The following is a 26937-nucleotide window of genomic DNA, read 5'->3' as shown; positions in this document are numbered from 1 at the left end:
AGCGGAGCGGGTTGTCAGCTTCCAGAACCAGCTCGTTCCTGCTCCCTAGGTCATCTGTTTGGAAACAACAAAGCTCTCCTAGTGCACTCATTTGTGCTCTTGGAGAGAGTGTGGCAGATGTTGAGTCAGTGGTCCCCATCCACCCATTCTTGCTCTGGAGCCACTGCAGCTCTGGGCAGGGGCGCTCCATAACTTACTCAGGAGAAGTTGAGCTCCAGTTCTAAGTAAACAGAACCCACTCTGACCTAGTGGATTTCTCATCTGGGAATGGTGAGGGATGATGAGACCCGTGGGTTGCCTCTCCTTCCCCGCTTAAAAGACAAGACAACGAATCGGTGGCCACAGAAAGAGAAAGAAAGAAAACAAACCGATTGAAAAGCCAAGTTTTTACTCAAGGAGCCCCGGTGAAAGCCGCTCCATTTAAATCAGAGACGTATAGTCAGTCTCCCGATTGATTCCTTTACCAGTTCGCATTGCGTGGCTCATTCCCGTTCTGCACGAGGCCATAGGCTCCCCAAAATGCATGCGTTTTTGTGCTTCAAAACACAGTTGAAGAATCAAAAGTGCTGCCCTCTCCCCCATGCCCTCCCACTCCAAGGTCACAAACCAGAAGTGACCGGTTTCCCTTGCAGCACTTTCTGGAGGCTGTCAGCCAACTGTGGCAAGTACGGGGCCTCTTTGTCTCCTGGTGCTGGGTATTTATTGACGTTTCTGCAATTAAAGTGGAAGACAGTCTCTTCAACTCGTCTTCCCTAATGCGGCCACACAGCGCTCTTGGCTTCATGTGTATGCAGTTTAATTTCTTGGCGCTCTGCAGGCATGATTTGCAACCTAGCAATAAAGTGTACCACCGCTGCTGGGTCTCCTTTCCTTTATTCCTCCATTGGATCCCCTTGGAGATGGGGATCGCCTCACTTTCCTTTCTTTGTTACTTCCTGTTAGTGGTACATCAGTCTGTCTCCAGAACTCTTCCTTGCCTCTCGCTTCAGTCTGGGTGGACTGAAACCATATGGCTGAGTCCGGTGTTACCGAGAAGCCCCTTTAAGCCTGCTTTTTGGCGTTTCTTGATATGGTAGCTCTTCATTTTCCTGAATCTTACACTTTTTTCATTAAGTTCTTCACACACACACACAAAAAGGTCCTCATGAAAGACTCGCATTACTATTTAACCCTTTATATCCCGTTGGCAAGGGCTGACTGGTGGTTTGGCTCAGGACCGTATTTGGGGATTTTAAAGGCTTTCCTTCACTGTCCTACAGCCTTTAGGGCTGGTGTTTCAGGATCCATTACCATCCCAATGCTGGATCCTTTGGCTTACATGGATATAGTCTTCTCTGTGTATTTAAAAATGTCGGTTTTCTTTTCTTTTTTTTTTTTCACTCCTTATGTTTCTAAATATCATAATTCTTTGAGCTGGGAACTGTGTGACCTGAGCGTTTATGTCCCTCCTCTGAAAAAAAACTGACTTGCATTATTTCCTTGATGTCCCCCACTTTGTTGTGTTTTCTGTAATCCCCTTTATGTGGATGTAGAGGCTCTTAGCTTGATAAGTCTATTTTTATCTTTTTTCCTTTCTCCCCCCTCTCTGTCACTTTGTTTATGATTTCAGGAAATGTCTCTAAGCCTGTCTTAAAACACATGTATTGCGCACAGTCCTGTTTTGTGAACTTTCCCTTTGACAGTGTTCTGTTCTTGTTATGTGACGTAGTAACATACATATTATTCTCACGCTTTGGAGATTACTCATGCTTTCCTACGTTCTCTGTCATCTCCGAAATCCTTTCTTCCGTTCGCTTTTTAACATTCGGTCTCTACCATTCACTTACCTCAAAATCCCGTCAATTCCTTGCACACTTGAGTTTTAGAAGTTTGGAGTTGAGAGCTCTTTGTATAGTAAGTCTGCAATTTGGTGGGCCTCATTGAGACTTTTCAGGAGGGAAGACGAAACAAAACATGGTCTGTTCTTTTGAGCTACTAGATTTTTCAAGGGGCAGGGGGCAGAGGCAGAGGCAGAGGCAGAGGCAGAGAGAGACTATTAACCCTTTGACTTGGAAATGGAAATCAGTGTTCTTTTAAATGTTTTTTTAAAATCACATTTCATGTATGCATGTATGCATGTATGTATGCATGTATGCATGTATGCATGTATGCATGTATGTATGTATATATATATATATATATATATATATATATATATATATATATATTTGAGTATATGTGGAGGTCAGAGGACAACTCGTGGGAGTTCTTCCTTTTCATGATTTGGAATCCAGGGAGTGAACTCAAGTTATTAGAGTTGGCAGTGAGCACCTTTGCCTGCTGAGCCATCTCACCAGTCTGGAAATTCCGTGTTCCAAGATCTGAGGGTCCCACTTATCACCACACAGTCTGTCACCTACTGCGGTGACATCTCCAGCACTCCACCCCTTTCCTCTGATGCAAGGCCGACATCTAGAATAAACCCCTTGGCTGCTGCTCTGGTAGGTGGCAAGGTTACCCACTTGAATTCATAGCTGTGTCCTGTGGCCCAGCCCCTTAGTATCTGTGTCCCTGGCTATGGGAACCAGCTTGCTCTCGCTAGCAGGAGCCATCTTTCTTTGTAAGCGGCTATTTTCAGCTTGTCTTCTCTGTCAAGCCAAATCTGACCTTCCTATGCTTTCTGTTGTCTAGAATGCTCTTGACGAATTCTTGTCTTTACCATTTCCTTGCATGGGTTTGGTTTGTCTTTAATTTTTTTAAAGTTTATTTTATTTTATGCATATGTATGCATGTATGTATGTATGCATGCATGTATGTGTGCATGCATGTATGTGTGCGTGCCTAGTACCCACAGAGGTCCCCAGGGGATGCTGGATCCCCTAGAATTGTAGTTATGGATCATTGGGAATCAAACCTAGGCCCTGTGCAGGAGCAGTGAGTGGTCTTAACCACTGAGCCACCCAATTTTCGGTTCACTTGGGGAGGAAGCAGAGCGCCGTGTGCTTCCTCTAGTGTGTTTGGCTAGTGGTCCTCAGTGGTTGTTACTCTTTTCAGACATTCCAGGAATTCAGAGCCTGTCTGCAGGGAATGCTTTGGTCTCCCTTGTCCTTTGGCCGTCAGCTCTCTGGAGTAACCTCCACTGGCTCAGATCCTGGCCCCGTACAGGCCATCAGTGACCTGCATCACCAGGAAGTCGGCAGTAGACACATTCTTCAGAGCATGGGATGGGAGGCGTCTCCTCCATTTGAAACAGCTGCCAGGGCTGTTTTGTTCATTTTTAATCTTTACCTCTGACACTTCTCTAATAACTCTTCTCTCGCCGCACCCCAGGAAAGGTGCTTCTTTGGGATTCTCCATTTTCTTTTGTTCTCTGTATTTTACCCTTCGCTGTACCCCTTACCTGTAATCAGTTGTGCTTCAAGCGTGTTTTCCCCTCAGCCCCACTCACCCCTACTTTCCTGGGTTCTTCTTTCCCCTCTTAGAATCCCACAGCAATACCAGATTATTGGCTGTTTACCGGCATGGTCCTTGACTGTTGGTTGGCTTTCGTCCAGTGGCTATAGCTGGCCATGGCTGGAAGAAGGACAGACACCTTTAGGAGACCAGGAGGTCAAGGGGAAGAGATGATTTGGAAGGAAGTGCAGGCTTGGGATGAGTGTTAGGACTTCTCTGATTCTCATTTTGGCCTCAGAACTATGGCTGAGCCTTGTGGGAGGCTGTCAAGAAAGTGTAATTTATGTGCAGAAAACATGGTTTGAGTGACTGAGAGTGGAATGAAGCTTTCATGGTCTACTGAAATGTGCTCAGATGTACACAGACCTAAGAGATGGTTTGTTTTAAAATTTCCGAGAAAGACTCAAACAGTACAAATTGCAACCTCAAGTTTGGAGTTTTTTCAGAGTTTCGGAGGGTCTGAATTGTTGGCTGGCAGTAATGCATAGATAAGAGTAAAACTTTACCCTGGGGGGGGGGTTGTTACATTGTTGCTAAGGAGGAAAAAAAGATTGCCCGGTTTTTTCCTTCTTTCGTTTTATGGTGGCGGAAATCTGGAGCCCAAAGGTTAGTTAGTTAAAATGTAGTGTTAACCTAACCCGGCAGGTGAGCCGAATGCTGGAAGTGACTTAAGCCATGCCAGCAACTACACTGTGCTGTGTAGTTTACGGGAGAGCCAAAGAGACCCAAGCAGCCAGGCTTTAAGCCCATACACTTTTGTGTCCTGTAGCTGCTGCCCCCTGCATCTTTAAAGCTACCACCATTTGCACTGCAAACTCATCCATGGTTGAGTTTCCCAGAGCCCTGGCAGGAAGCACCTTGGAACTGGAGGGCAATGGTGATCGAGACCTGGCTACTCTGGGCCCTTCCCCACTTCTGCCTTCGTGCCATGGGTATGGCATGGTGGTGGTGGAGTTTGCCCAGGTATTTAGGGATGAGAAGAAATTAACTTTGGGTGGATAATTGCCTATCAAACACTGCTGGTAATCTGCATGCCGAAAGCAAACTCTGGGAAGGTGGAAAGATGTTAGCAATTCTGGCCATATGTGCTCTCTTCTTTACTTTCTCCACCTTGAAAAAGAGTGAGCCAAATAGCCAAGAACTAGAGAGCCTAATGCGTACCACATTTCCATCAATCCCCCCTCCCTTCGCTGCTCCCCCACCTATGTAAACTAAATTCCTTTACATGGTCATGACAAAGGAGCTTTTTTTTTTTTTAAGTTGTGATTAAAAGCAGCACAATCAAGAAATAGTTTCCACTGAAGCAATAGCGTTTTAAACTTAATAATGGCTGGTGAGAGGGCACGGGGGTCTGTGGGCTTGGCTGCAGGTTCGAATCCTGATTGCTTCTCTTCCGACGATGAACTGCAGCCTTGTGCTGTTGTCGTGCAGCCCAGGTTCTTCTTGATTGTAATAAAACACTCAAAATGGCTGCTTAACTGTCATTGTGATTAGCAAGCAGGAGTTAGTGGAGCAGTGGTTCTCAACCTTCCTAACACTGCGACAGTCCTTCATGTTGTGGTGATCCCTGGCCATAACTGCAACCTTGCCACTGTTATGAACCGCGATGTAAATGTCTAATATATAGGATATCTGATATGTGATCCCTCCCCCCCTCCCCCTCCCCCCCATGGCTGTCACAACCTACAGGTTGATGACCTTTGTAGTAGATGGAGTGCCTGGTCTGTGCTTCCCTTGAGAGCTCAGTGCTTACTGGGTCTTTAGTAAGTGATGACACATTTCACTGCAGAAAAGAAGGTCCCCTGTCATTTGCTGGTTTGTGCACTAGTCTCTTGTGGTGATCTAAGTGGTACTTGGCCACTTCTAAAGTGTAGTTTAGTTCTACACACTGGGCTTGGGAATCATCTAACTACCTGGGCTAGCGATGCCCTGTGTAGGGCCGCCATTGTTCTTCCTGCCTGGCTGCTGTGTAATACTTTGCAACCTTTCTTTAATAAGTAATGAGGTTAGTTTCCTGATACAGCAAATACTCCAGAGAGCCAACTTATGTAGGAGAGGCTGGTGCATGATCGGTTGGTCTGTTGCCTTAGTAGAGGCAGTGCATTATGGGTAGAACACATGTTGGTCTAAAGCCACTTCCTTCATGGCCAGAAAAGTCCCAAAGATGGGAAGAAGGTATAGGGTCTTACTGTCCCTCTCAAAAGGTGCATATCAGTGACCTAAAGACTTCTCACCCACATTCTACTAACAGCTCCACTAAGGACTAAGCTTTCAACTCAGGTCTTGGAAGGGCACTAGGATGAAAACAATAGGAAATGTTGGGTGGTGTCTTTTTTTTTTTTCCATTCTCAATGGCTCCATTTGGCAGAAAGGGGCAGAGATGAGATTGGCTTGGCTTTGGCCCAGGCAGTGAGTCTGTTCTGGCTGTTCTCTTCACTCAACCCCTCCAAGAACGTCTCTCATTCAGCAAGTTTTTCACTGGAACAAGTGAAAAAAAATTTTTTTTCTCAAGTGAACTCCCAGGTTCAAGGTCTGTAAGCCAACAGTGGGAGTTGAAGTAGGTTGTGGGCCAGTTTGGGCCTGTCTGGGGTGAGGCAGGCCTTGGAGGGATAGTCTCTGCTGTGCGCTCATTGCATACCCGGCTGCTGGCTTCCAATTGTTCTGTTCATCATGGGTGTGAGACTCAAACAGATCTAAGGCAGTGGGCAATGACCCCCGGGGTGGGAGTGTTGGTACTTCGAATTCACCTAGAAGCTATGGCTCACCTTACTGAGTGCTGGGAACTCCAGAAGAGCTAGGAGGTCAACTGTGAACCTTCCTACCAGCCCTGGCATGAGACTCTTCTCAGGCCAGGAGTTATGTAGCCCTCAAATTCTGGATGTTCGTTTATCAGAGAAAGAAAGCAATGTAGACTTTAGTCATTGAAGATTGACCCTCAAGACTCTTTACCCTTCCTTTTTACTTGTAGGGCGGCCGAGGGTTGGCCTTATAACCAACAGAACGGTCAGTAGTAAATTCTCGAGACCCATGGTCTCTTTTAGCCAGAAAGCCTCTTGTGCCATTTAGGAGCCCATCTGAGTCCCTTATTTTCTTGATCCAATTAATGAGCACTCTTAAGTTTTGGGCTCATTATAAAAGGATCTCGAAGCCACAAAGGTGGCAGGCACAGCCCTATGATTGGAAGTGGGCAGTTAGTAATGGTGCTGTGGTTTGGTTATAGCCCCCTGAGGCCTATGTGCCTCTGTCCCCAGTCCGTGGCACTCTGGGAGCTGGTGGAACATTCAGAAGGTGGGGCCTAGTAGAAATGAGTTATTATTGGCATGTTGTCATCGTTTTGTTTTGCTTTCTAGCTGTCAAGGGATTAGTTGCTTTTTCCTGTCACGTGGTTTTGCTGTGATGCGCTGTCTTGCCACAGGCCCATGGGACAGTATCGATGGGTCGTTGAAAACTGTAGCTTCCCCAAAATGTACAAACCTTTCTTCTGTCTCAGCTGATTTAGCTCAGGTACTCGTTAGCACAATGGACAGTTGATTAATACACCCAGGTTGGGATTTAAAACTCACAAATGAGCAAGACAATCAACTGGGCAGATGTCAGTTTTCTCATCTCTTCTATGGGGAAAGTAATTGTCCTTTTTTTTTCGTGGAGTTACTAGAAACCATCCTTTAGAGAAATTAAAAAAACAAAAAACAAAAAACTACAGGTTGACCCCACACTTTCAGAATTATTAGTGACAGAATGTGGTTCAAAACAAAGGCTTTCTTCAAGGGATGCAGCGGAAGTCTTGAGCTATTAAAAAAATGGGGGTGAGGGGCTCGATAACTGTTAAAAGAATTCAGAGGATGTACAGATGTTTATCTGGTACCTTCCCGATTTCTAATATCTGGTGTTGGCTGGTTTTAAAGGAGTATGACAATGTGTGTTTAATGAACATCTTTAATCACTGGGCCCTGTACAGCCACCACGAAAGGAGCTGTGCATAGGCTCAAACTAATATTCAGGGCTGGGGGACGTCCAGTGGTAGAGTGCTTGCCTAGCATAGAGTGGCATCCTGTGTTCTGTCCCCTACACAGAATCCATGGACACAAAGCAAAGAGGAGGAGGGTTGATGGGTAGGTTTTTCCTCTCTCCTGTTCTGAGAACACAAATAACTCTTATTCCATATTAGATGAGGTGAGCATTCGTCCCCTGACTGTGTTTCCTAGAACTTTCTCTCAGCTTCCAGGGAGTCTGAGCAGAATTTAATTCTGCAAGGGTCCTTTCGGTAGACAAGACCTCAGTGGCAGCCGTCTGTGGGCAGTACCCTCTGTCAGACTTTCCTGAACATAGACTCAGAGGAATTCTGACTTTGCCCATCCTAAAGTTGGACCTGGATGTTGAGTGCACCCTAGCATACAGTTTGAACTGCTCTCTGGATCTCCCTTGCTGAATACGCACACTGATTCTGTCTGTTTTGTTTTGGGTGTTATAAAAACAAGCCACACCGAGTAATGGTGACACAGGCCTTTAATCCTAGCACTCAGGAGGCAGAGGGAGGAGGTCAGCCTGGTCTACAGAGCTAGTTCAGGACAGCCAAGGCTACTTAAAGAAACCATGTCTGGAAAAAGTAAAAAAAAAAAAAAAAAAAAAAAAAAAGAAATAAATAAAACCCAAACCATTAATTTCTTGTGAAAAAAATTTAGAATAATTTTTTTCTTTAAACAATTCTTTAAACAAGTCTCATAACGTTAGGCTCTGTAGATTAAGTTGAATCATGTGACCTCTCCTCTTTTTATATTGTTTTGGCATATAAAAGAATGGGCTTCATTAGGATATTTCCATGCATGTGTATCATACTTTTCTCCTATCTCTTCCTATTGTTCTCTCTTATTCTCCCCTTTCCCTCATCACAAGCTACCTTCCTCTTCCGCCCACCATGCACCCACAAACATGAATGCAGGCACACAGGCACGCACTCATCTGTATTCTGCACAGGACAGAAAGCATGACCATTTAGCTTTCCGATTCTGAACCATCCCACTCAACATTGCTGGAATCTAACATTGACTTGAGTCCGGTCCTGGTACCCTGCAGCAATCCCTGGGGATGCTTGCAGCTCAATAGCACCCTGGGTAACTGAAGACACTGGCTGTCACTGTTTCCCTTTTAGGTTGGACGGGGTGCGATGTCCTTGAATGTTAAGCACTTTATCCTAATGCCTTCTCTTCCTTGCCTTCTCCTCCCCTCTCTGCCTCCCTTCCTCATCCTAGCGCTGAGAATGAAAATCAAAGAAGTAAAAAAGGAAAACGGTGACAAGAAGATTGTCCCCAAGAAGAAGAAACCCTTGAAGCTGGGGCCCATCAAGAAGAAGGAGCTGAAGCGGCTCGTGCTTTTCCTAAAGAATGGCGCCGACTGTCCCTGCCACCAGCTGGACAACCTCAGCCACAACTTCCTCATCATGGGGCGCAAGGTGAAGAGCCAGTACTTGCTCACAGCCATTCACAAGTGGGACAAGAAAAACAAGGAGTTCAAAAACTTCATGAAGAAAATGAAAAACCACGAGTGTCCCACCTTCCAGTCTGTTTTTAAGTGACGCTGGGGTGGACTGGGGAGGGAGCGTGGCTTGGGGTGAGGGTGGGGGCGTGTGAATGACCCTGGCTCTTGGGGTTCACATGTTGCTCTCTCCCATTACAGTTGTGGCTTTTGCATCGCACCTGGCTCTGTTCCTACAGCGATCCCTCTCCCTTCCCTCCACAGCCAATCCAGCTAAGGCCCTTTAGATTAGGAAGGCTTTTTTTTTTTAAGGGCTGCAGCAGGGCCAGCAGGCACAAGGAGAGTCAGAATCCTTTCACTGAGCCTCAGGCACAAAACAGAAAATGTTTGCCAGTTTGGGGAAAAAAAAAAAAGGATTGTAAAGAAGTGCAGGAGGACAGTCATTCAGCTTGAAGTTGTTCTGAACAGCATTCCCAATTCCTTGTGGAGTCTAAAGCCTTTACAACCCCTCTCTTTCTGCCTTAGATAGAAACAAGACCATTGTCACCTTCAACACACACACACACACACACACACACACACACACACACACACACACACACACACACACAAGGGGCTGGAAACTGTAGGTCTCAAATGGACATTTCATCGGGATACCAGGATGGCAGGGATCTGCTTTTGTATGAGGAGGAACGTGAGCATGAAGAGAATGAGGCGTTTCAGACTGAGAAGCCAATGGTTACTAGTTTTCAAAAATAATAGTGAAAGAAAAGAACAAATGTAGACGGTCAAGCAGGTCACGAGTCAGGGTGACTGGGGAATCCTGTGTGGAAGGGCCTCACATTGTAATCCCGTCTGTCACATTTCGAAAGAACAGAGACATAAACAGTGATAAAACCCCACACATCTTCCGAGGCTTGGATAAAACTCCACACTGAGCATTTCAAAGATAACCAAGACTAACATCGCGGATTGCCCAAGGCGCCCTCTTAATAAGCACACTGCGCATATGCTGTGGAAGGCAAGTCTGTCTGCGCATGTGCTGTGGAGGAGATGGGCGTGGCATCATGGCTGTGCCTAGCTGCCATGTCAGTGGAAGGAGACAAGTGTCCACAATGCTGCCCGGACTCTGCTTTTCTGCAAGGAGAGCCCTTTTTCTTAAACACGATTGCCTATAATTCCAACAAAATTGGAATTGCTGCCTGCCTGAGCCCTCCACCTTTATTTTTGTATGCCTCCACTCACGTTCTTTTGAGGCTAAGCCCTACCCGAGGAGATGGTTTCAAAGGCACCATCGGCAGTTTCCCCAAGTGCCCAAAGGTATTTCTTAAAGTTGGTATGCTTAATAAGTGATGTAAATATTCCAGTTCTCTTTGGTAGCCTTACTCCTGTTGTCCGAGTAGTTCTTCTTCTTCTTTTTTTTTAAAGCTAATTTCTTCCACCAAAGTCTGATTATTCACTCCCCACCACATCTCAAGGGCCACAGTGGCTGTCCCTTTGGCTTACTCAATCCAGAGGCAGCATTGGTTGTGAAGAGTCATGTGATCTAGTGGCCTTGGATTGGCACAGAAGCAGAAAACTTCTGGTTACTTCTGAAAGACTCCGGCCTGAAAATTACCATGCCAACCTAGTTACCGATCTAAGTGGGGTAGTGAGCTAATTAACTTTATGTCTAGTAATTCTATTATCCTAACACTTTTAAGAATTCTACCAACCTTAATCATAACGGTATTAAGAATCTTAAATGATTTGCCGATAATTGTATATGATTTAATTAGTAATTTGAAATAGTCTACCTTTTCATTGTCCAACTGAAAGACAAATTTTCATGAGTGTAGATTTGGGCCTCCAGCCACTAGTCAGTGCCTAGTGAGGGTCTGTTCATTTTGGCAAAGTTCACCATGTGGCAGGGCCCTCTCCAAGTGGCAGAGGACCACCTATATTAATTTTTCTGAGGATGGTAGCAGTTTCACAGAACAAAAGTGACAGCCTGTGCTGGGCAGATTAGGAATCCTCAGGTAGGAGGCAACATTCTCAGAAAGGATTCACAATCAACTGATCACGTGAACTCCAGCGACTGTCCTCCCACTCCAGAATCCCCGGCTTTAGAGTTCCATTGTGGACCTGTGAGGATTTTAGACACGCACACAGACCAGTTTTGTCTCTACTACATCAGCAGTTCTAGACAAAAAGGGAGGCTAAGGGCCCAAAGCTGCGTGATCAGCAGCCTTTGTCCATTACAACAAAAGGTATAACAAACCAATGTGCAGACTCGTTGGCTTTGCCCCTGGTTTCCAATGGTGGAGGTCCATGTGTGCTCTGACCAGCGTTGCCAGTGAAAAGAAGAGCTTTAAAATAGCCATTCTGGAGAGTCAGGAAAAGCCAACCCCCCCCACCCCCCCAACCAAACTTTTGGAAACTACCAGTAGTTATCTTGGAAAATAGGCTCGGAGGCACGAATTGTAAAGATATTCTACTTTAAAAACATTCTGTAGCAATACTCAAAACTCGTGGTTGGTGGGTTAGCACTGTGTTCTCCCTGGGGCAGAGTCCAGGCTTCCTGTGAATGTGTAAATTACAGAACTCTCGGTTCCCAAAGCTAGAACCTGTTTTTCTTGTTAGCCTTCGTGTAACCAGATGCTCTGTTGTACCTTCATAGCTGGAAGTGTTTCAAGATGAGCTTCAGAAGCAAACCTGAAGCTTCATCTTCACAATGGCATGCTGACTGCTCTGACCTGGCACTGCGGGTCCTAAGCACATATGTGGAATCCCTGTTGGCCCTAGTCCCCGCGCCCCTGCCCCCCTTGCCCCGTGAGGACTCCACTTTATAGCCTAAACCTTTTATACAAAAGCTTTGGATACTGTGAAGATGTTTTACATTCCATTTCGTTCGTGTTGTTTTTTTTTTTTAACTACATTTGACCAGATGTTTTGATGTTATCACTTATGTTAATAGTAATTCCCAGATGTGTTTTGTTCTCATTGCTTTCCCTGCCGTGTATTCACTAAAATCACTCGATCAATAACAGTGTGAGTTGTGATTGGCCCAACTCCCTGTCATCCACTCCCTGCGCTCTCCCACTCAGCATGTTCCCTTGAGTTGTTTCAATGGTGTCTTCTGGTCGTAGTCCATGGCCTTTAAGTTGAGATGGGGTGGAAGAGACCTGGGAAGGACCATGAGCATTCCCTTGCCCTCCTTCCCATCTCTGTATTAGCCCAGTGTCTATCTGTCTGTCTGTCTGTGTGGGTTTCAGCTCTGCCAAACATTTCTGTTCCATGTTCCAGATGCCCTCTCCTGACTGGTACATTATAGTGTTCACGTTCATATTACCAGCCAGAACTTAAGAGATGGATGGCTTGAGTTTGGTGCTATGGTCCCCCTTTGGGGACTTTGCAGAGGAAGAATACGACGTGTCGTGGCTGAGATTTCCCATAAGACTTTGGGTCACTGGTGCAGCTGGAATTAGAAGCCACAGTCTCGGCATCCCGGCTGCATAGGCTGAGTTCTCTGCTGCTGGACCCGCCTTTGTACCCACAGAGACACATTTTGCTGACCCCAGGCTGTTTGTTTTGGCATTGGGCCTCTTCCATTGTAGTGTGAGCTCCACAGCAGAACAACTAGTAGTTTTTCTCCAAATGTGCCCACGGCATCAAAACTTCATCCAGGCACACCAACACCATTTTTAAAAGGCAAGAAACGAGGGTTTTCACACACTCTCCTATTCCGCTGAAGTGTATTGCCACCAATGTTAGGACCAATGTTGGGGTTTAAATCATGGCCCGAACCCGGACAAAGCACACCAAGCCAACATGGTTCCACGTGGAGAGGTTTAATGAGAGAAGAGGAGAGGAGAGGAGAGGAGAGGCCGGCCATGAGCACGTGGAGGGAAGGAGGAGGGGTAGAGAGAAGGGACAGGGAAGAGGGGAAGAGCGGGAAGAGTAGAGAACAAAGAGCAAGAGAGAGAGGAGGGGACAAGCAGCCCCCTTTTATAGTGTTAGGCACAGCTGGTTGTTGCCAGGCAACTGTGGGGCGGAGCGTACCGGCTGTTCCCAGGTAGCTGTGGGGGTGGAGCTTAGACAGAATACCAACAGGTATGATGGCCAAGGAGGATATTGGCGCTTCCTTTAAGTTCTGTGGTTTAAAGGGAGAATTTCCTTCAGGCTTGGTCCCACCCCTACAGAAGCCATACTGCCACGAGGCATACCATGTCATGATGCTTCAGATTATTCTCTTTCTAACAAATTAGCACAACCGTGAAGACAGGTGTGAAGAAATGTACTTCAGTTTCTCGGGGAGCAGGGAATTCGGGATCCCCGGCGCCATGAGTTCGTGGGCCTGCTTAGGCATGTTGGTAACCTAGCTTGCTTGACCTCACTCTGCATAGCACGTACCACTCTTCAAGGTGCTATCCAGAGCCCCTATCAAAGGGCAGCAAGAGATGGGTCCGAGTTAAGTTGGCTTCACCTTTTTTCCATACGGGAGCCAGAGATATCAACAAATCTACGTCTGCTTCTGAGGAATAAAAATGGATCAGTCATTTGGTGGAGCTCATAAGAGCGAAGGGGAACATTTTTTATTGTTGGCACGTCAAGTGGTCATGGGAAATAGCATGCCTTTGTCTAGTTTCTGGCTTCCCCCCAGAAATCTTGATTAGGAAGGAGAGTAATGGGGTCTCGTATATGTTAGCTTGCCTTCTCTTCACTGGGGCAGATGCCCATGACATACGGTAAACATATAAGAGTCATGATAAGAAGGGGCCAGGCTAAGAAAGATGCAGCCTCTGTGATGTATTTCCTCCCACCAGATCTCACCTTTTTGTAGTTCCCCTCCTAACAGTTCTTTTGAAACGTTAATTCATCGATGGATTGAGCTATGCACTGGGCGAGAGTCTTCCAGTTATTTTTCCTGGGCACATGAGAGTCGGTTCAAGTTTTAAGAGCCTGGCTTGTTGCATCTGTGCAAAAACATCCTAATAACACCAACATGGCTTAGGAATGAGGCACAGGTACTTATGTGCTGTAAGGACACATTGCTACAAGGCCTCCTGCAAGCACTGTGGGTGGTGTTAATATTAATAAAAGTGGCTCAGGGGAAGGGGATGAGACTTTGGTTTTTCCTTTACAGTGGGGGTACATCTGGCTCTTTACAGAACGCTTCTAAGATTTACTAAGCACAAGCCACATAGGACAAGTGCACAATGAGGTTCTGTAGAACTGAGATGGAAATCTCAATGTTTCTGAGGACCTCACACCTCTTTGGGCAACCGGAGCTGGGCTCTGCAGAGAGCTCCTTGGTCAAGGACACTCTGGGGAGGGGAGGGGGTGTTCCACAGCGTCCTTGCATGTGTTGGAACAATCCTGTCTTGGGAATCCTCACAATGGGACCCCTCAGAACCCAAGATGTGAACAGTGCTTGGAATTGAGGACAAAAATCAACAGAAGTAAGAGCCGATTATAAACCTAGATTAGCTAGGGCTAATCTGCATTCATTCCTCTTTTTTTTTTTTTCTTTTTTTTCTGGTTCTTTTTTTCGGAGCTGGGGACCGAACCCAGGGCCTTGAGCTTCCTAGGCAAGCGCTCTACCACTGAGCTAAATCCCCAACCCCTTCATTCCTCTTTTTTAACCCCCCAGTGTTGGGAGCTAGACTCAAGGCCTTGCGTATGAGAGGCAAGCTCATCACTGGTGCCTATACTCCCAGCCCTAGACTGCCATCCCTTTCGGGTAGACCCCTTTAATTCCTGGGACACTCAACAATCCCATCTCCCCCCGCCCCCTCAACCCACTTCTTGGCACTCCATTAGCCTTTCAAACTGTCTTCCTTAACTGTCCCGGTTCTCACTCCAGTGGCTGTTGGAGTTAACCACCTGAAGGTGTTATCTGGACAGCTGAAGTAATACAGGAAGTTGCCAGCGGAGGTGGGACTTTTCGTGTTCCATTTGCTCACATCTGGGCAGTTTCAAGCCCTTGTAGTGGGGCAAGCCCAGATGGGAAGGGCGACTGAAGTCTTCGGCGGGAAAATCCTATCTGACAAATGGAGGACAGCATGCCAAGCACGGCTGATTTACTAGGTCGCAGCCATTAGACTTTCTGTCAGCGGAGGCCAGGGAAGGCTGCTCTGTGTCAGTGTGGAGAAGATGGGTCTCAGAGCAAGCTCTGTATAGGAGCAGAAAGCTCTCATGTCTTCATACATCTGTGTGGTATTTAGATAAGAAGGGGCTGCACTTAATCACGGAGAGAGTTGTTTGCTTAAATAGAGGGAGGGAGTGGTGTGTGTGTGTGTGTGTGTGTGTGTGTGTGTGTGTGTGTGTCTGTGTGTGTGTGTGTGTGTCTGTGTCTGTGTGTCTGTGTGTGTTTAAGGAGAGAAAGGAGGTGGGAAGAAGGGGAGAGGAGCCAACAGTTTTAAACAGTAACCCACCCCATCGCCACCAGGTGCTTCTAATTAGGATGACCTTCCCATCACCTGACCACCAAAACGAGCCAGTCTGGGTGTTGGGAGAGGATCAGAACTCCCGTGGCCTGGTCCTGGGGGCTTCAGGGGGAGCTCTGGGAAAGTTTCTGCCTCCATCCTTGCAAACATCGGTGTCAGGGCCCTCAGTGTCTGTGGTCCTTCAGGAAGCCTGGTATTGAGTGCCAGTGGGACCCAGGGCCAGAGCTTCTCTGAGTATCCCAGGGCGTGCGGAAAACGATCCGAATGTAGAGCTGCACATTTGGGTTCTTCTTCCCAGAGACAGAAGGAGCAGGAGATCTCTCGGAGACGTCTGAATATGCATCTGTGCTGCACTCTTCCACGATGCCCGCTAAGACTCACGGGTGCTGTTCAGACTTGGGGAAAGATGGTGAGAAAGGGGAAGATGGCTTAAGGGCCTCTGTTTCCACTTCGCTGCTTCGGTCTCTGAAGATACGTACTATACAGATGTGGGGTAGTTTTTCTTCTTTGCCCGGAATAATAAATTCATCATCCGAATTAATGAAGGGAGAATTACATGCCGAAACCCAAGGGGGCTCTTTTGTGCTGTTACGTGACATTTCCCCCAAAGTCTAGCACCTGAGGGAACCTGGTTTAGCAACTACAATTCCAAGATACTCAATGGTTACAGCTGTAGCAAATCAGCTCTTGACTTGGGCCAGGCTTAGAGGAGGCACCAAGGCTCCCGAGAAGGAGGGGGGGAGGGGGAGGAGGAGGAGGAGAAGGAGGAGGAGGAGGAGGAGGAGGAGGAGGAGGAGCTGACCAGTTATTGGCTAGAGAGAAAAACTAAGCATCGCTCAGGAAATTGTAGTTCAGGTCAGCACACAACCTTAGCCCTATCTTCAACTTGGCCACTGCTGAAGTCCAAGTGTTCTTCAGCCTCCCAGGAGGCCCTTAGGCCACCTTCTCTACAGTGCCAGAAATTACTAATAATTAGGGAGCTGGGTAGAGGTGAGGATGACATTTCCTGACGGAGACCAAAGATGGTCAGGTCTGATGCTCATCAGGTCAGGACGTCCATGTTTGTTTTCCTTAGGTAATTGGAAGGGAAGACTGCATCTTCCGAGGTGAGGAGCTAGCATTAGTTTGGCTGCATCAGGACTCCATGACGGAAATGGGTGCCTGGTGTGTCCCAGACAGTCTGGCTCCTAGCAGGAACCTTCTTGCATCTGAGACCTTTACTGTGACTTCTTCTTTGCCCTGAGTTGGAGGCAGAGTTCTGCCCTGGGGCACGTCTCTCCCAACCTGCTCGTTTCTGGGGTCCTCAGACTGAACTGCCAGTTGAGTCCAGAGCAGGCACAATTCCTCATCTGATGTCTACTCCGTGCCCGGTGGATGCAAAGGAGTCTGTGCAAGAGATGTGGGGGATGGGTTCAGCTTCTAAAACCAAGGTAAGAAGAACACACACAGTCGCCCTGGGGCTTAGAGACAGGTCACAGCTCTGCCCCCAGAATCTCCCACCCTTCTTTTCTCCAGAGAAAAAGCTACTCTGGCTTTTAACTCTCTACTACCCTGAAATGACAACTGTCACCTGTCACATTCCTGTAATTGCCGGTTTCCTTCTGAAATTTCCACATCAGACTGTTCCAATGTCCTATTTTTTTTTTTTTTTTTTTTTTTGCTTGCCCTGCTCTGCCCTGCCACTGACATCCTAGCTGTGGATTGACTTGGTTTGCTGGGGTTTATCCTGTGCAACTCTGCTGTAGGACTGCAGGGCTAAGGGCTGCGAGGGAACCACTCCTGGTGGCTGAGCCAAACATCAGGACAAGGGAGGCTTGACAAGGGTCTGGCCTGCTTCCTGATTTTGGATTAGGCCAAATTTGGAGTGTGTTCTACACCCCCACCCTCAAGTATTTGAGAGGAAATGTGACCCTTGTGTTTCTGATTCATGTGCACTTAACTCATTAAAATGCTGATTTACAGACGGTGGCGATGTCCAAACTAATCTCTGGGGCCTCATTTTTAAGCCAGTCTTTTCTTCTCTCTCTCTCTCTCTCTCTCTCTCTCTCTCTCTCTCTCTCTCTCTCTCCCTCTCTCTCTCTCTCTCTCTCTCTCTCTCTCTCTCTCCTTCCTTCCCCTTCTCCCTCCCTTTCTCTCTACATCTCTCTGTTTTTACTGTCTTTTTTTCTCGATGCGAAAGGCTAGGTGGAAAGAAGAAATGGAGATTTTGCTTCCCAACCGGGGCAGTTGCATTCCATCCCTATTGGAACTTGGGCCTGGAAGGCAGGGACAGGAACTTCGACCTTGGAATTGATTGGGTTCTCTGCTGGAGGAGACCTAATCAGAACCACCTGGTGTTCTTCAAGGCCCAGTCATTGTCCGTGCTGTAGGAAGCATTTGAACTTGACCTGTGCTGAAAATGAGCCAGGCTACATGAAAAAGGAAGACCCGGGTCCACACTCCGGAATGAATGTAGGTCCTGGGAGCACGCAGATTCTGCCCTAAACACGCCAAGCCTGGCTCGGCCGCCCTGCAGCTTCTCCTGTGAGCACCGCTTTCCTCCTGGGACCTTGGGGTGCATTTGCTTGCATGGTGCATATGAAACTTGTTTGTAATGGGAGCAGTGGTCGATCATAAATCGAGCAGCTAAATTCTTTAGGGAGTCTTGGGATTTTTGCCCCATTTCTCATTTTTATTTTTAAGGAGGAGAATGTTAGGAGAGGGAGAAAAAATAAAAAGTCCTAAACTGAAGTAAGAAGAATGAGTCTCTTTGTTATTATGAGTGGGTGGTATCAGTGTGTGTGTGTGTGTGTGTGTGGTGGGGCATCAGGGTGTAAATGTGCTAATGTGTGTGTATGTGTGTGTGGGGGGAGAGAGAGAGAGAGAGAGAGAGAGAGAGAGAGAGAGATCAGAACATGTATGACTATGAGTATGTGAGGGTGGATAGGTGGTGGTATCAGAATGTGTGGGGGAGTGTGGGGGGTGTGATGCAACATGGCATTTGGGTGTGGTGGGTAGGTGATAGCATCAGAGTGTGAGCATATTAGTATCAGGGTGTGTATGTGACATCAAAATGTGTGTGTGTGTGTGTGGTAGGTAGTATTAACTTGTTTGTGGGTAGCATCAGGGTATGATTGTATTTGTGTGTGTGTGTGTGTGTGTGTATGATGTTTCTATTGCTATGATAAAACACTGATCAAAAGTAACTTGGGGAGGAAAAGATTTGTACCACCTTTTACAGCCTTTAAGTCCATCACTGAGGGACACAGGGCAAGAACCTGAAGGAGCAGAGACCATGAAGGATCACTCTTTACTGACCTGTTCTCCCCTGGCTTGCTCAGCTGTTCTAAGCACCCAGGACCAACAGCTCATGGGTAGCCTCACACATAAGGGACTGGGTCCTCCCTCACTAATTAATTGATTTTTTAAAATATCACTACAAATTTTTCTACAGGGAAATCTTACTGAGGCTTTTCTCAATTGAGAGTCCCTCATCCCAAAGGACTCTAGCGTGTGACAAGTTGGCATAGAATCAGCCAGCATGGTGTGTGTCTTGTCTGTATATATATATGTGGGGGCTGTTGATAAGTATCTGTGTCAATGTGTACAGGCATTAGGACTTAATTTCCTCGCTTTATGTTGGTGTCACTGTGCAATGTGATTGTCCTGGGGTCTTTCATCTTCTGGGAGTACTCGTTTTACATGGAGTACAATTTGTGTTATTAAGTCTACTGTGCATTGGTCACTGTGTTTCCGTATGACCCACCATTACTCGGGCTTGTTTGTAGATACCTCAGTCATAATATACTAATTAACCTCCATCACTGACATTGCTCTCAGTCTCTTACCTGACATATGTAAAGGGAAGGGTTGAAGCTGGTGGATCTTGGCCTGTTTTTGGACCATGGCATTGGTAAGGCCTTAAGGAAGGGAAAACTCTTACGGAAGGGTGGAGAACTTGGACAACATCCATAGCTTTTCTGTGCCTGCCTAGGATCTCTTCCTCACCTGGTGTCTGAAAGTCAGTGATGTCATATTTCATTAAACTAGATCTGTTTTTCCATTACAAAAGGAAAATGGTGAATTCACTCAGTAGATGTATATTCTGAGGATTACTCTGTTTCACAGATGATGTCCATCAGCTGCTGACTTACCAATGAAATGAGAGGAGGACTGGTTTTTCAGCATTTCTCTGGCAGAAGTCTCAGTGGATGGCACTGGACCAGAACTAGGGCTTATAAAACAGAGTCAGGACTCTGGATACTGATGCTTCATAGATCATGCTCATAGAAGTGCTCATACCTGCTTGTCTGAAAAAAGGTCACTTTGCACTTGACTCCCTCCTCAGTCCTGTCGTTCACTTTTTAGGAAGATCCTTCCTCATTTGAGAAGTCAAAATCTGAACTGTCTTACAAAGACCGCTTGTCTGAATAAGTTGATTGGTTCATTTCTGATATTATATGTGAAGATAGTTTCCAAGGTTTCTCACCATATGACTTGAAAAACTATACTCAGAAGGCAGGAAACAGCCAAAAAAAATGACTATCATCAAAATAAAGCCCAAACAGACAGCAATAAAAAAGTAAAAATACAGAAAGACACCCCTTCCCCCCTGTAGCACACATATGCAAAGAAAGGATTTCTGTTTACTCCATGAACTGACTCTACCAGGACAAATGACTGAATGGAAGCCTAGCTCAGCAGAAACAAGACTAAGAAACCAAGTCATACCCATCACAATAATCAGAACAGGACTTTATCTCCTTTTGCTTTCAGGAGCATCTTTGTGAAGAGTCACAGAATTGGCTTAAAGTATTTTTTTTTATCAGCAGCAAAAGAAAGGATAAAATTGGATTACATCAAAAGATTTAAAGCTTCTGTGAATCTAAGGAGAAAAAATTTCTAGAAAGAAAAGAGTCAACCCATAGAATGAGAGAGAGAATTTGCAAATCATATATGTGCCTGGTAAGATGGCATTGTTCAAACTGTATAAAAAGCTTCAATAACAGCACAACAACAACAACAAAATAATGGAATAATTTAATTAGAAAATGGACAAAGGACTTGAATAGATATTTCTCCAGAAAGGAAAGACACATGGACATGTTGAAAGATGCCCAACATCATGAGTTACTAGAGAAGTATAAATCCATACTGAGGAGTTGGAGAAATAACTCATTAGTTAAGAGCATTAATTGCTCTCTCAGAGGACCTGGGTTTGATTCCCAGAACCCACATGTCAAGTATCAGCTGTCTGTAAAGTCCTATGGAATTTATGCCCTCCTCTGCTCTCTTTAGGCACCAAGCATGCATGCAGTGCATAGATATTCATGTAGATAAAACACTCATACAGTTAAACAAGCAAATTTTAAAGAAAAAAGAAACAAGTTTTTTTTTTATGAAGGGTAATTTGAGGACCCAGTCACCCTGGGAAAGATTTTACCACCTGGTCACATGATCAAGTGACACATCTTTTGCTGAGGTCTGTTTTCCACCCAATCTGGTCTTTTCTCTTCATGGAGACCACAAAGAACAGATGTCATGTCTGCACACCTGTGTAGAGTTTCCTTGGTGGTGTAAGGACACAGATCTTATGGTGCCTGTTGAATACCTTTGGGCAGTAGGGAGATCCAGAGCTGTATCCTGGTACCAGCCTTGAGGTAAAGCCATAGGTGAACTTGGGAGAGGCCACGCAGCACTCCCATCCCTTCTGTACCATTCACTCATGTATACTGTGCAACTGGCTTATTGAATGAACTGGACCTAGACTGAAATAGGGGAAGAAGCCATGTCTTTTATAGCTTTATAGTCCCTTCCAGTCCCTTCCACTGAGAATCATTCTCATAATTGTGAACCAAACACTTCAAACTAATTATCTTAAAAGATTTCAAAGAAAAGGTTCTTACTCTAGGTAAATGGCCCAGCCCCAGTGGCTCAGAAAACAGCAATGAGAAAGACTGGGTGGATGTCTCTGCCTCTGTCCTGTGTCTTTCCCCACTGTTTCTCCCCCTTGCTAGTGAGGGTGGGGGTTGCAAGGAAGATGGAAAGGTGTGTATAGGAGGGTATCTGAAACTTTCCATTCTTCCTGTCCTGAATTCATCCCAATGGACACGCTCTGATATGCTAGAACTCACAGCCTCTCTTGCCTTTGGGATGTCTGTGAATTCTGAACACCCTTTCCCTGCCTGAGCAGTTCTCCCATACTCCAGGGGACATGAAAATGTCCCTTTAGTTTCTGCTTCAGAGGTTTCTACCCACATCTGCCTTTTAGAGTCACTGTTCCCAGAAGGAGTGTCCACAAGTGTGAGTCTTCAGATTGGTTCAGCCTAGCTGCAGTTTCTGGCCCCATGGCCCCTCCAGCAGCCTCCTAGAGCAGCCTTCCTCATTGGGTCTTCTGAGTAACTGTCTACATTCTGCCCTCTGGCTCTCCTGATGGGGTGCTTATCTTCCAGCTCTAGAAATATCTCTTGGGCTCCATGAGGAAGTCTCTTCCTTGCCTTTGCCCTAGTGCCAGCACCTCCTTTCCTTGATGTGTCAAGAAAGACAGACATGCATACAGAGTTCTATTAAGTCTCTTTCTAAGAAGGACTTTCTTAAAGCCCTCTCTGCTTAGTTCCCTCTCCTTTAAATTGAAGAAAAATTACCTGTCCTGACAGGAGATGGAAAACACATGTTATCTTAATAGGGACAATCTAAATAATTGTGAACAATACAAGTCTCTAACCATGTGTGAGAAATGAGAAGACACTACAGGCTGCCTAAATCTGACTGACTAGGAATTATAGCAAGTGGGTACCCTCTCAAAGAGCAGAGGAAAGCTGTGATTAGGAAAACTTGGACCTCTGCCCAGCAAGTACTAACAGCGTCTGCAATTGCTCTTCTGCCACAAATAACCAAAACATGGAGGAAGCATGTGAGTAAGCATTGTCAGACACTTAGTGCAGGCAGCCCAAGAGAAAAGGAGAGAGTGCCTGGTTGTTATGGCTGCTGAAAGCCATGTGCGAGCAGAGTGGACAGAGGCAGACCCCAGCTGGTCCAAGCAGTTCAGGAGACAGAGACTGGGATTCTGGAGGCTGATGTCACTGAGATTTTTGAGGCAGGGACTGGACATGAGTGACACTTGGAGGGAGCCCCGGGAGTATGTATAGAAGTCACCTTAAGCGGTAGACTGTGTAGAATGACACTGGAGTCCAGAAAAAAAATAACTCATAGGGAAAAAAAGAATAGCATTGAGGAGCTGTTGGCTCACGCAGGCCAAGGAGCTATCTGTTCATTGTGGGTAGAATGAAAATGTCTCTGACAAGCTCATTCATTTGAATGCTTGATCTCCACTGGGTGGCACTGTTTAGGAAGGATTAGGAGGTGTGGCCTTGCTGGAGGAAGTATGCCATTGGAGGTGGGCTTGAGAGTTTAACAGCCTGTGCCAGTTCCAGTTGCTCCCTGCTTCCTGCTTGCAGTTCAAAGATGTGAGCTTTCAGTTTGCATTCCAGCCACCATGCCTCCCCCACACTGCCATCAGAAACTCATAGCTCTGCGGAGCCATAAACCCAACCAGCTGCCATGCTTCCTCCACACTGCCACCATAAACTCGTATCCCCATGGAACCATAAACCCAAATAAATTTTAAGTTGGCTTGGCCATGGCGTTTTACCCCAGTGTTGAGAAGAAACTAAGACACAATTACTGCAGACAGCACAGAGAAGCCCTGCTCTACGCTATAAACTAAGACACAATTACTGCAGACAGCACAGAGAAGCCCTGCTCTACGCTATAAACTAAGACACAATTACTGCAGACAGCACAGAGAAGCCCTGCTCTACGCTATAAAGGTGCTTCCGTGAACAGTGGCTGTTAATATCTCCAAACCAGCCCAGAAAAATAGATTAAAAAAAATGTCATAAAGATTAAACATTTTTTTTTTGGTAAGTAAAAGATCTTACCCAAGGCCAGTATAAAAATTCAACACTCTTCAGAGAAATGCGGCATAACTTTTAACACTGGGGAAGATAAAATTAACACTATTACTGGGTTCACAAAGCAAGGAAATATGACCCACAACTTAGAAAAAATGTACCCAGAAATGACGGACATGACAAAAATCAGAAAGATTAAAACATGTCTTCTCCTCTCGTCTTTGGTGCTATCTGGATTGGGTAGCTTACTTCTAGAGGATAGGACACACAAGGGGATAGCGGGGCCCATCTGAGAGAAACTCGAGGACTGCCTCAGTTAGGTCTTGAGCTTAGTGCTGCCAGGACATTAACCCCAGTGGTCCACCCAAACCACATCACAAGACCACATTTCACTTTCTTGGCCAACATCTCATCTAAGTCCAGGATTGCATGGGGCAAACGATGGAGAAAAACTCACCGAGAAGCATTTACAAAAGACTGAGAAGTCCTTGGGAGATCATGAAGAGCAAGGACAACTTGGACTACACTACCATCCATAAAAGACTGGGGAGAAATACAAGGCCTGACTGCAGGGCAATGTCCTGGATTGGATTCTGGAACAATAAAAAGGGAATTAATGGAAAAAGTGGTGAAGTTTGAATCTAGCCCGGAGCATACTGATTGTCATAGGCTGTGGTATGAAGAACCACAGTCCGGGTGGTTTACACCACTTACACTGAGAGAAATCCGTTGACTCATGACTTTGAAAGCTAGCGGTCTTGAAAGCAAGATGCTGTCAGGGATATGCTTTTTTGGGAATGTATAAAGGAGCAACTCCCCCTTGTCTCCCACCATACCTGCTGGTGGACAGCAGGAAGACATGTGGAGGCAGAGAGCCAGTCTTTTCCTCCCTCGCAATGTGACATTCTTTTCTGGTTCTCGTATAAGGTACTCCAGCTATACTGGAGTTAGGGTCCACTGCATTCCAATATGACTTCATCGTAACCTAATTACATCTGCCGAGATTCCATTTCCAAACAGGGTCATGTTTACAAGCACCAACAGTTAGGACTTGAGTGTGTCTCTTTGGGGGAAAATTTTGTTCAACCCACAACACTTAATTTTAGGAAATGTGACATAGTTACACACAATGGACACCAGGAGAATGATAATCAGAGAGTTTGTGTCAGCTTGGCAACTTTAAACCTCAATGTGAAAATTAGAAAACCCATTTACGGAGGAACAATGTTTTCTGGACACAGCAGAGGCTGTGACAGCATGTATAAGACATATAAAAGACCAAGGCAGACACAATCCAAGCAGGAAGGGAGAAGGTGGCCATCAAGTCCCATCCCAATTGATGGCTGTTTGGGGAGAGAGTTTTCCCTAGGAATGAAACATGAGATGCCACCCATGCTTCATTAGATGGTCATATATCCATTCACGTTCTGGAAGCACTAAGTGGATTTAGTGGATTGAAAGAAAAAATGAGAGAGAAGATGAAGTGGGGGAGGGAAAAACGGTGGCCGTGATAGAGGAAAATTGTAGTGGAGGAAAAGGGGGTTGACTTGATCAAAATATATTATATGTGTCTATTAAATTCTTAATAGAAAGGGGCAATAAGGAAGGAGGCTCCATCTATGAATGTGTTAAATATTCTCAGAGACCTTGGCGAATGTGAAGATGATGAAGGGGTAAAGGGAAGACACAAAAAGCTAAATTGACCTTCTACAACAACAACAGTATGACTTCTAGTTTCTAAGTCTGCTCTAGCTGTGATGGGCTGAAGCAGGTCTATCCCTGGTAAAGGAAATCCTCCCTCCTCATTCCTGTCAGGCATTTTGCTATAGCAATAAAGAATGTGGCCAGAAAAATAAGGAACAAACAGAACCTCTTGAAATATGCAACAGCTCCCCTTAACAAGGTACCTTCTCAGGAAAAAGTCAGGAAGGACAGGCTCCTCTTTCAAGACTTTAGTGGAGCTCCCTTGACCTGGAGAAAAGTTCATGACCCCAGTCAGTCATGAACTTTCAGTGGATGAAGGGGAACTCTGGGTCCAACTCCTTCATCCTTCCTCTACTGTCTAAAAGCAGATAGATGAAAATACACATCCCGCTGTTCTGTAGAGCTCAAGCTTCCAAGACCTGTCACTGAGGATGGAGACTATAAACTACGAGTATAGGGATAGAAGTCAAATTTTATTCTGCAGGTATAAAAAAAATAAATTAACAAATCTGCTAGGACCTGCTTTGTGCCCAAATCATAAAGGAATTTTCCCCCAAATCAGAGGAAAAGCCATCTTGAAGATAAAACACAAAACCAGAAGAGACTCTCCCTTTGGTTAAATTATAATTAATCGACTAAACATAGAGAACAAGGAAAGAATATAGGAGGGAAGGCACCTAGTCATGCATAAAGGTGGGGCCATCAGAACGGTAGCACATTTGACTCTGAAAGCCAGGGGTCCTTGGGATGATGAAGCTCACATTCTGAAAGCAACAAGGGCCAACCCAGACTGCTATACCTGGGCAAAGCTGTCTGTCATAACAGAAGGAGAAAGGACACTGTTCCAAGTCACCAGCACTAATCTCGTTCTACAGAGCACACCTGAAGGAATACCTTGGACAGAAAAGAAATGGAAGGGAGAGAGAAAAGAACATTCATGAGGTTACAGAAAAGGCTCCATAAACTGTCCATGGCAGTACTCAAGAAAGAGAAACACAGGAAAACACCAAATGCTAAAAATCAACAGAATTTATAGGAATTAACATACACCTTTCAGTATTAACTCCAAACAAAACAAAACAAAACAAAACCAACACTAGACAAATGGCAGTGCAGAGCAATGGGCTTAACAGATAACTGCAGACTATTCCACACAAACACGGCAGACTGTGCATCCTTCTCACCAGGTCATGGATTGGTCTCTTAAGGCGATCATATATTTGAGCACAAATCAGACTCTAACAAATATGGGAGAACTGCACTAATTCCTTGTTTCCTTCTAGTCTGATCACAACAGGACGAAACTAGAGTAACAGCAAGAGAAGCTGTAGTGTGTGTAAAAACACACGGAGAGTAACAGTATAGATTAAAGAGGATTCTTTTAAGAGAGTAACAGTATAGATTAAAGAGGATTCCTTTAAGAGAATAACACTATAGATTAAAGAGGATTCCTTTAAGGTCATTGAGAAAAGCAAGAAAATAAACACCAGACACACGGAACTCAATGACATCAGTCCCAAGAGGGAAGTCTATAATTCTAAGTGCCTACATTAAGAAATCCAAAATAAAGTTAAATAAATAACTTAATGATACACCTTAGGGCCATGGAAAAACCAGAGGAAGCCAGAGTAAAAATCAGTGGTTGGAAAAATAATTAAGAGGGGGCAGAAATTAATGAACTGGAGACACGAGAACTGACAAAACGAAGAACTGGGTCTTTGAAGACATGAAATCCAACAAATCCTAAACGAACTTAACTATGACAGAGACAGGCAGCTCACCCAAATTAATACAACTAGAGGTGGAAAGGGAAGCATTAATAAGAATATCAATACACTTCAGAACATCCGTAGGGCATACACTAACAACATATAGTCCAGCAAATTTGTAAATCTAAAGGGAATCGATGGAGTCCCAGATACATGTGACCTAACAAAATGAAAACCAACTTTGATAAATGAGTTTAACAGATTTATGACAAGCAGGGAGATTGAATCAGTAACAGACTC

The 26937-nt window shown here is 45.5% G+C and overlaps 1 protein-coding gene across 1 annotated transcript in view; it reads left to right on the top strand.

Moving 5' to 3' along the window:
* Positions 1–11954, top strand: part of Sfrp1 (secreted frizzled-related protein 1) — a 38412-nt gene extending 26458 nt beyond the window's left edge. The window contains exon 3 of the mRNA NM_001276712.2: positions 8682–11954. Within this exon, the coding sequence (NP_001263641.2) occupies positions 8682–9004 (323 nt within the window). The 3' untranslated portion in view covers positions 9005–11954. The remainder of the gene's footprint in view (positions 1–8681) is intronic.
* The last annotated feature ends 14983 nt before the right edge of the window (positions 11955–26937 follow it).

The sequence above is a fragment of the Rattus norvegicus genome, chromosome 16 (genome assembly GCF_036323735.1).
Source record: "Rattus norvegicus strain BN/NHsdMcwi chromosome 16, GRCr8, whole genome shotgun sequence".
NCBI lineage: Eukaryota > Metazoa > Chordata > Mammalia > Rodentia > Muridae > Rattus > Rattus norvegicus.
Note: the sequence above shows the minus strand (reverse complement) of the source record. Positions and strands in the feature narration are given on the sequence as shown.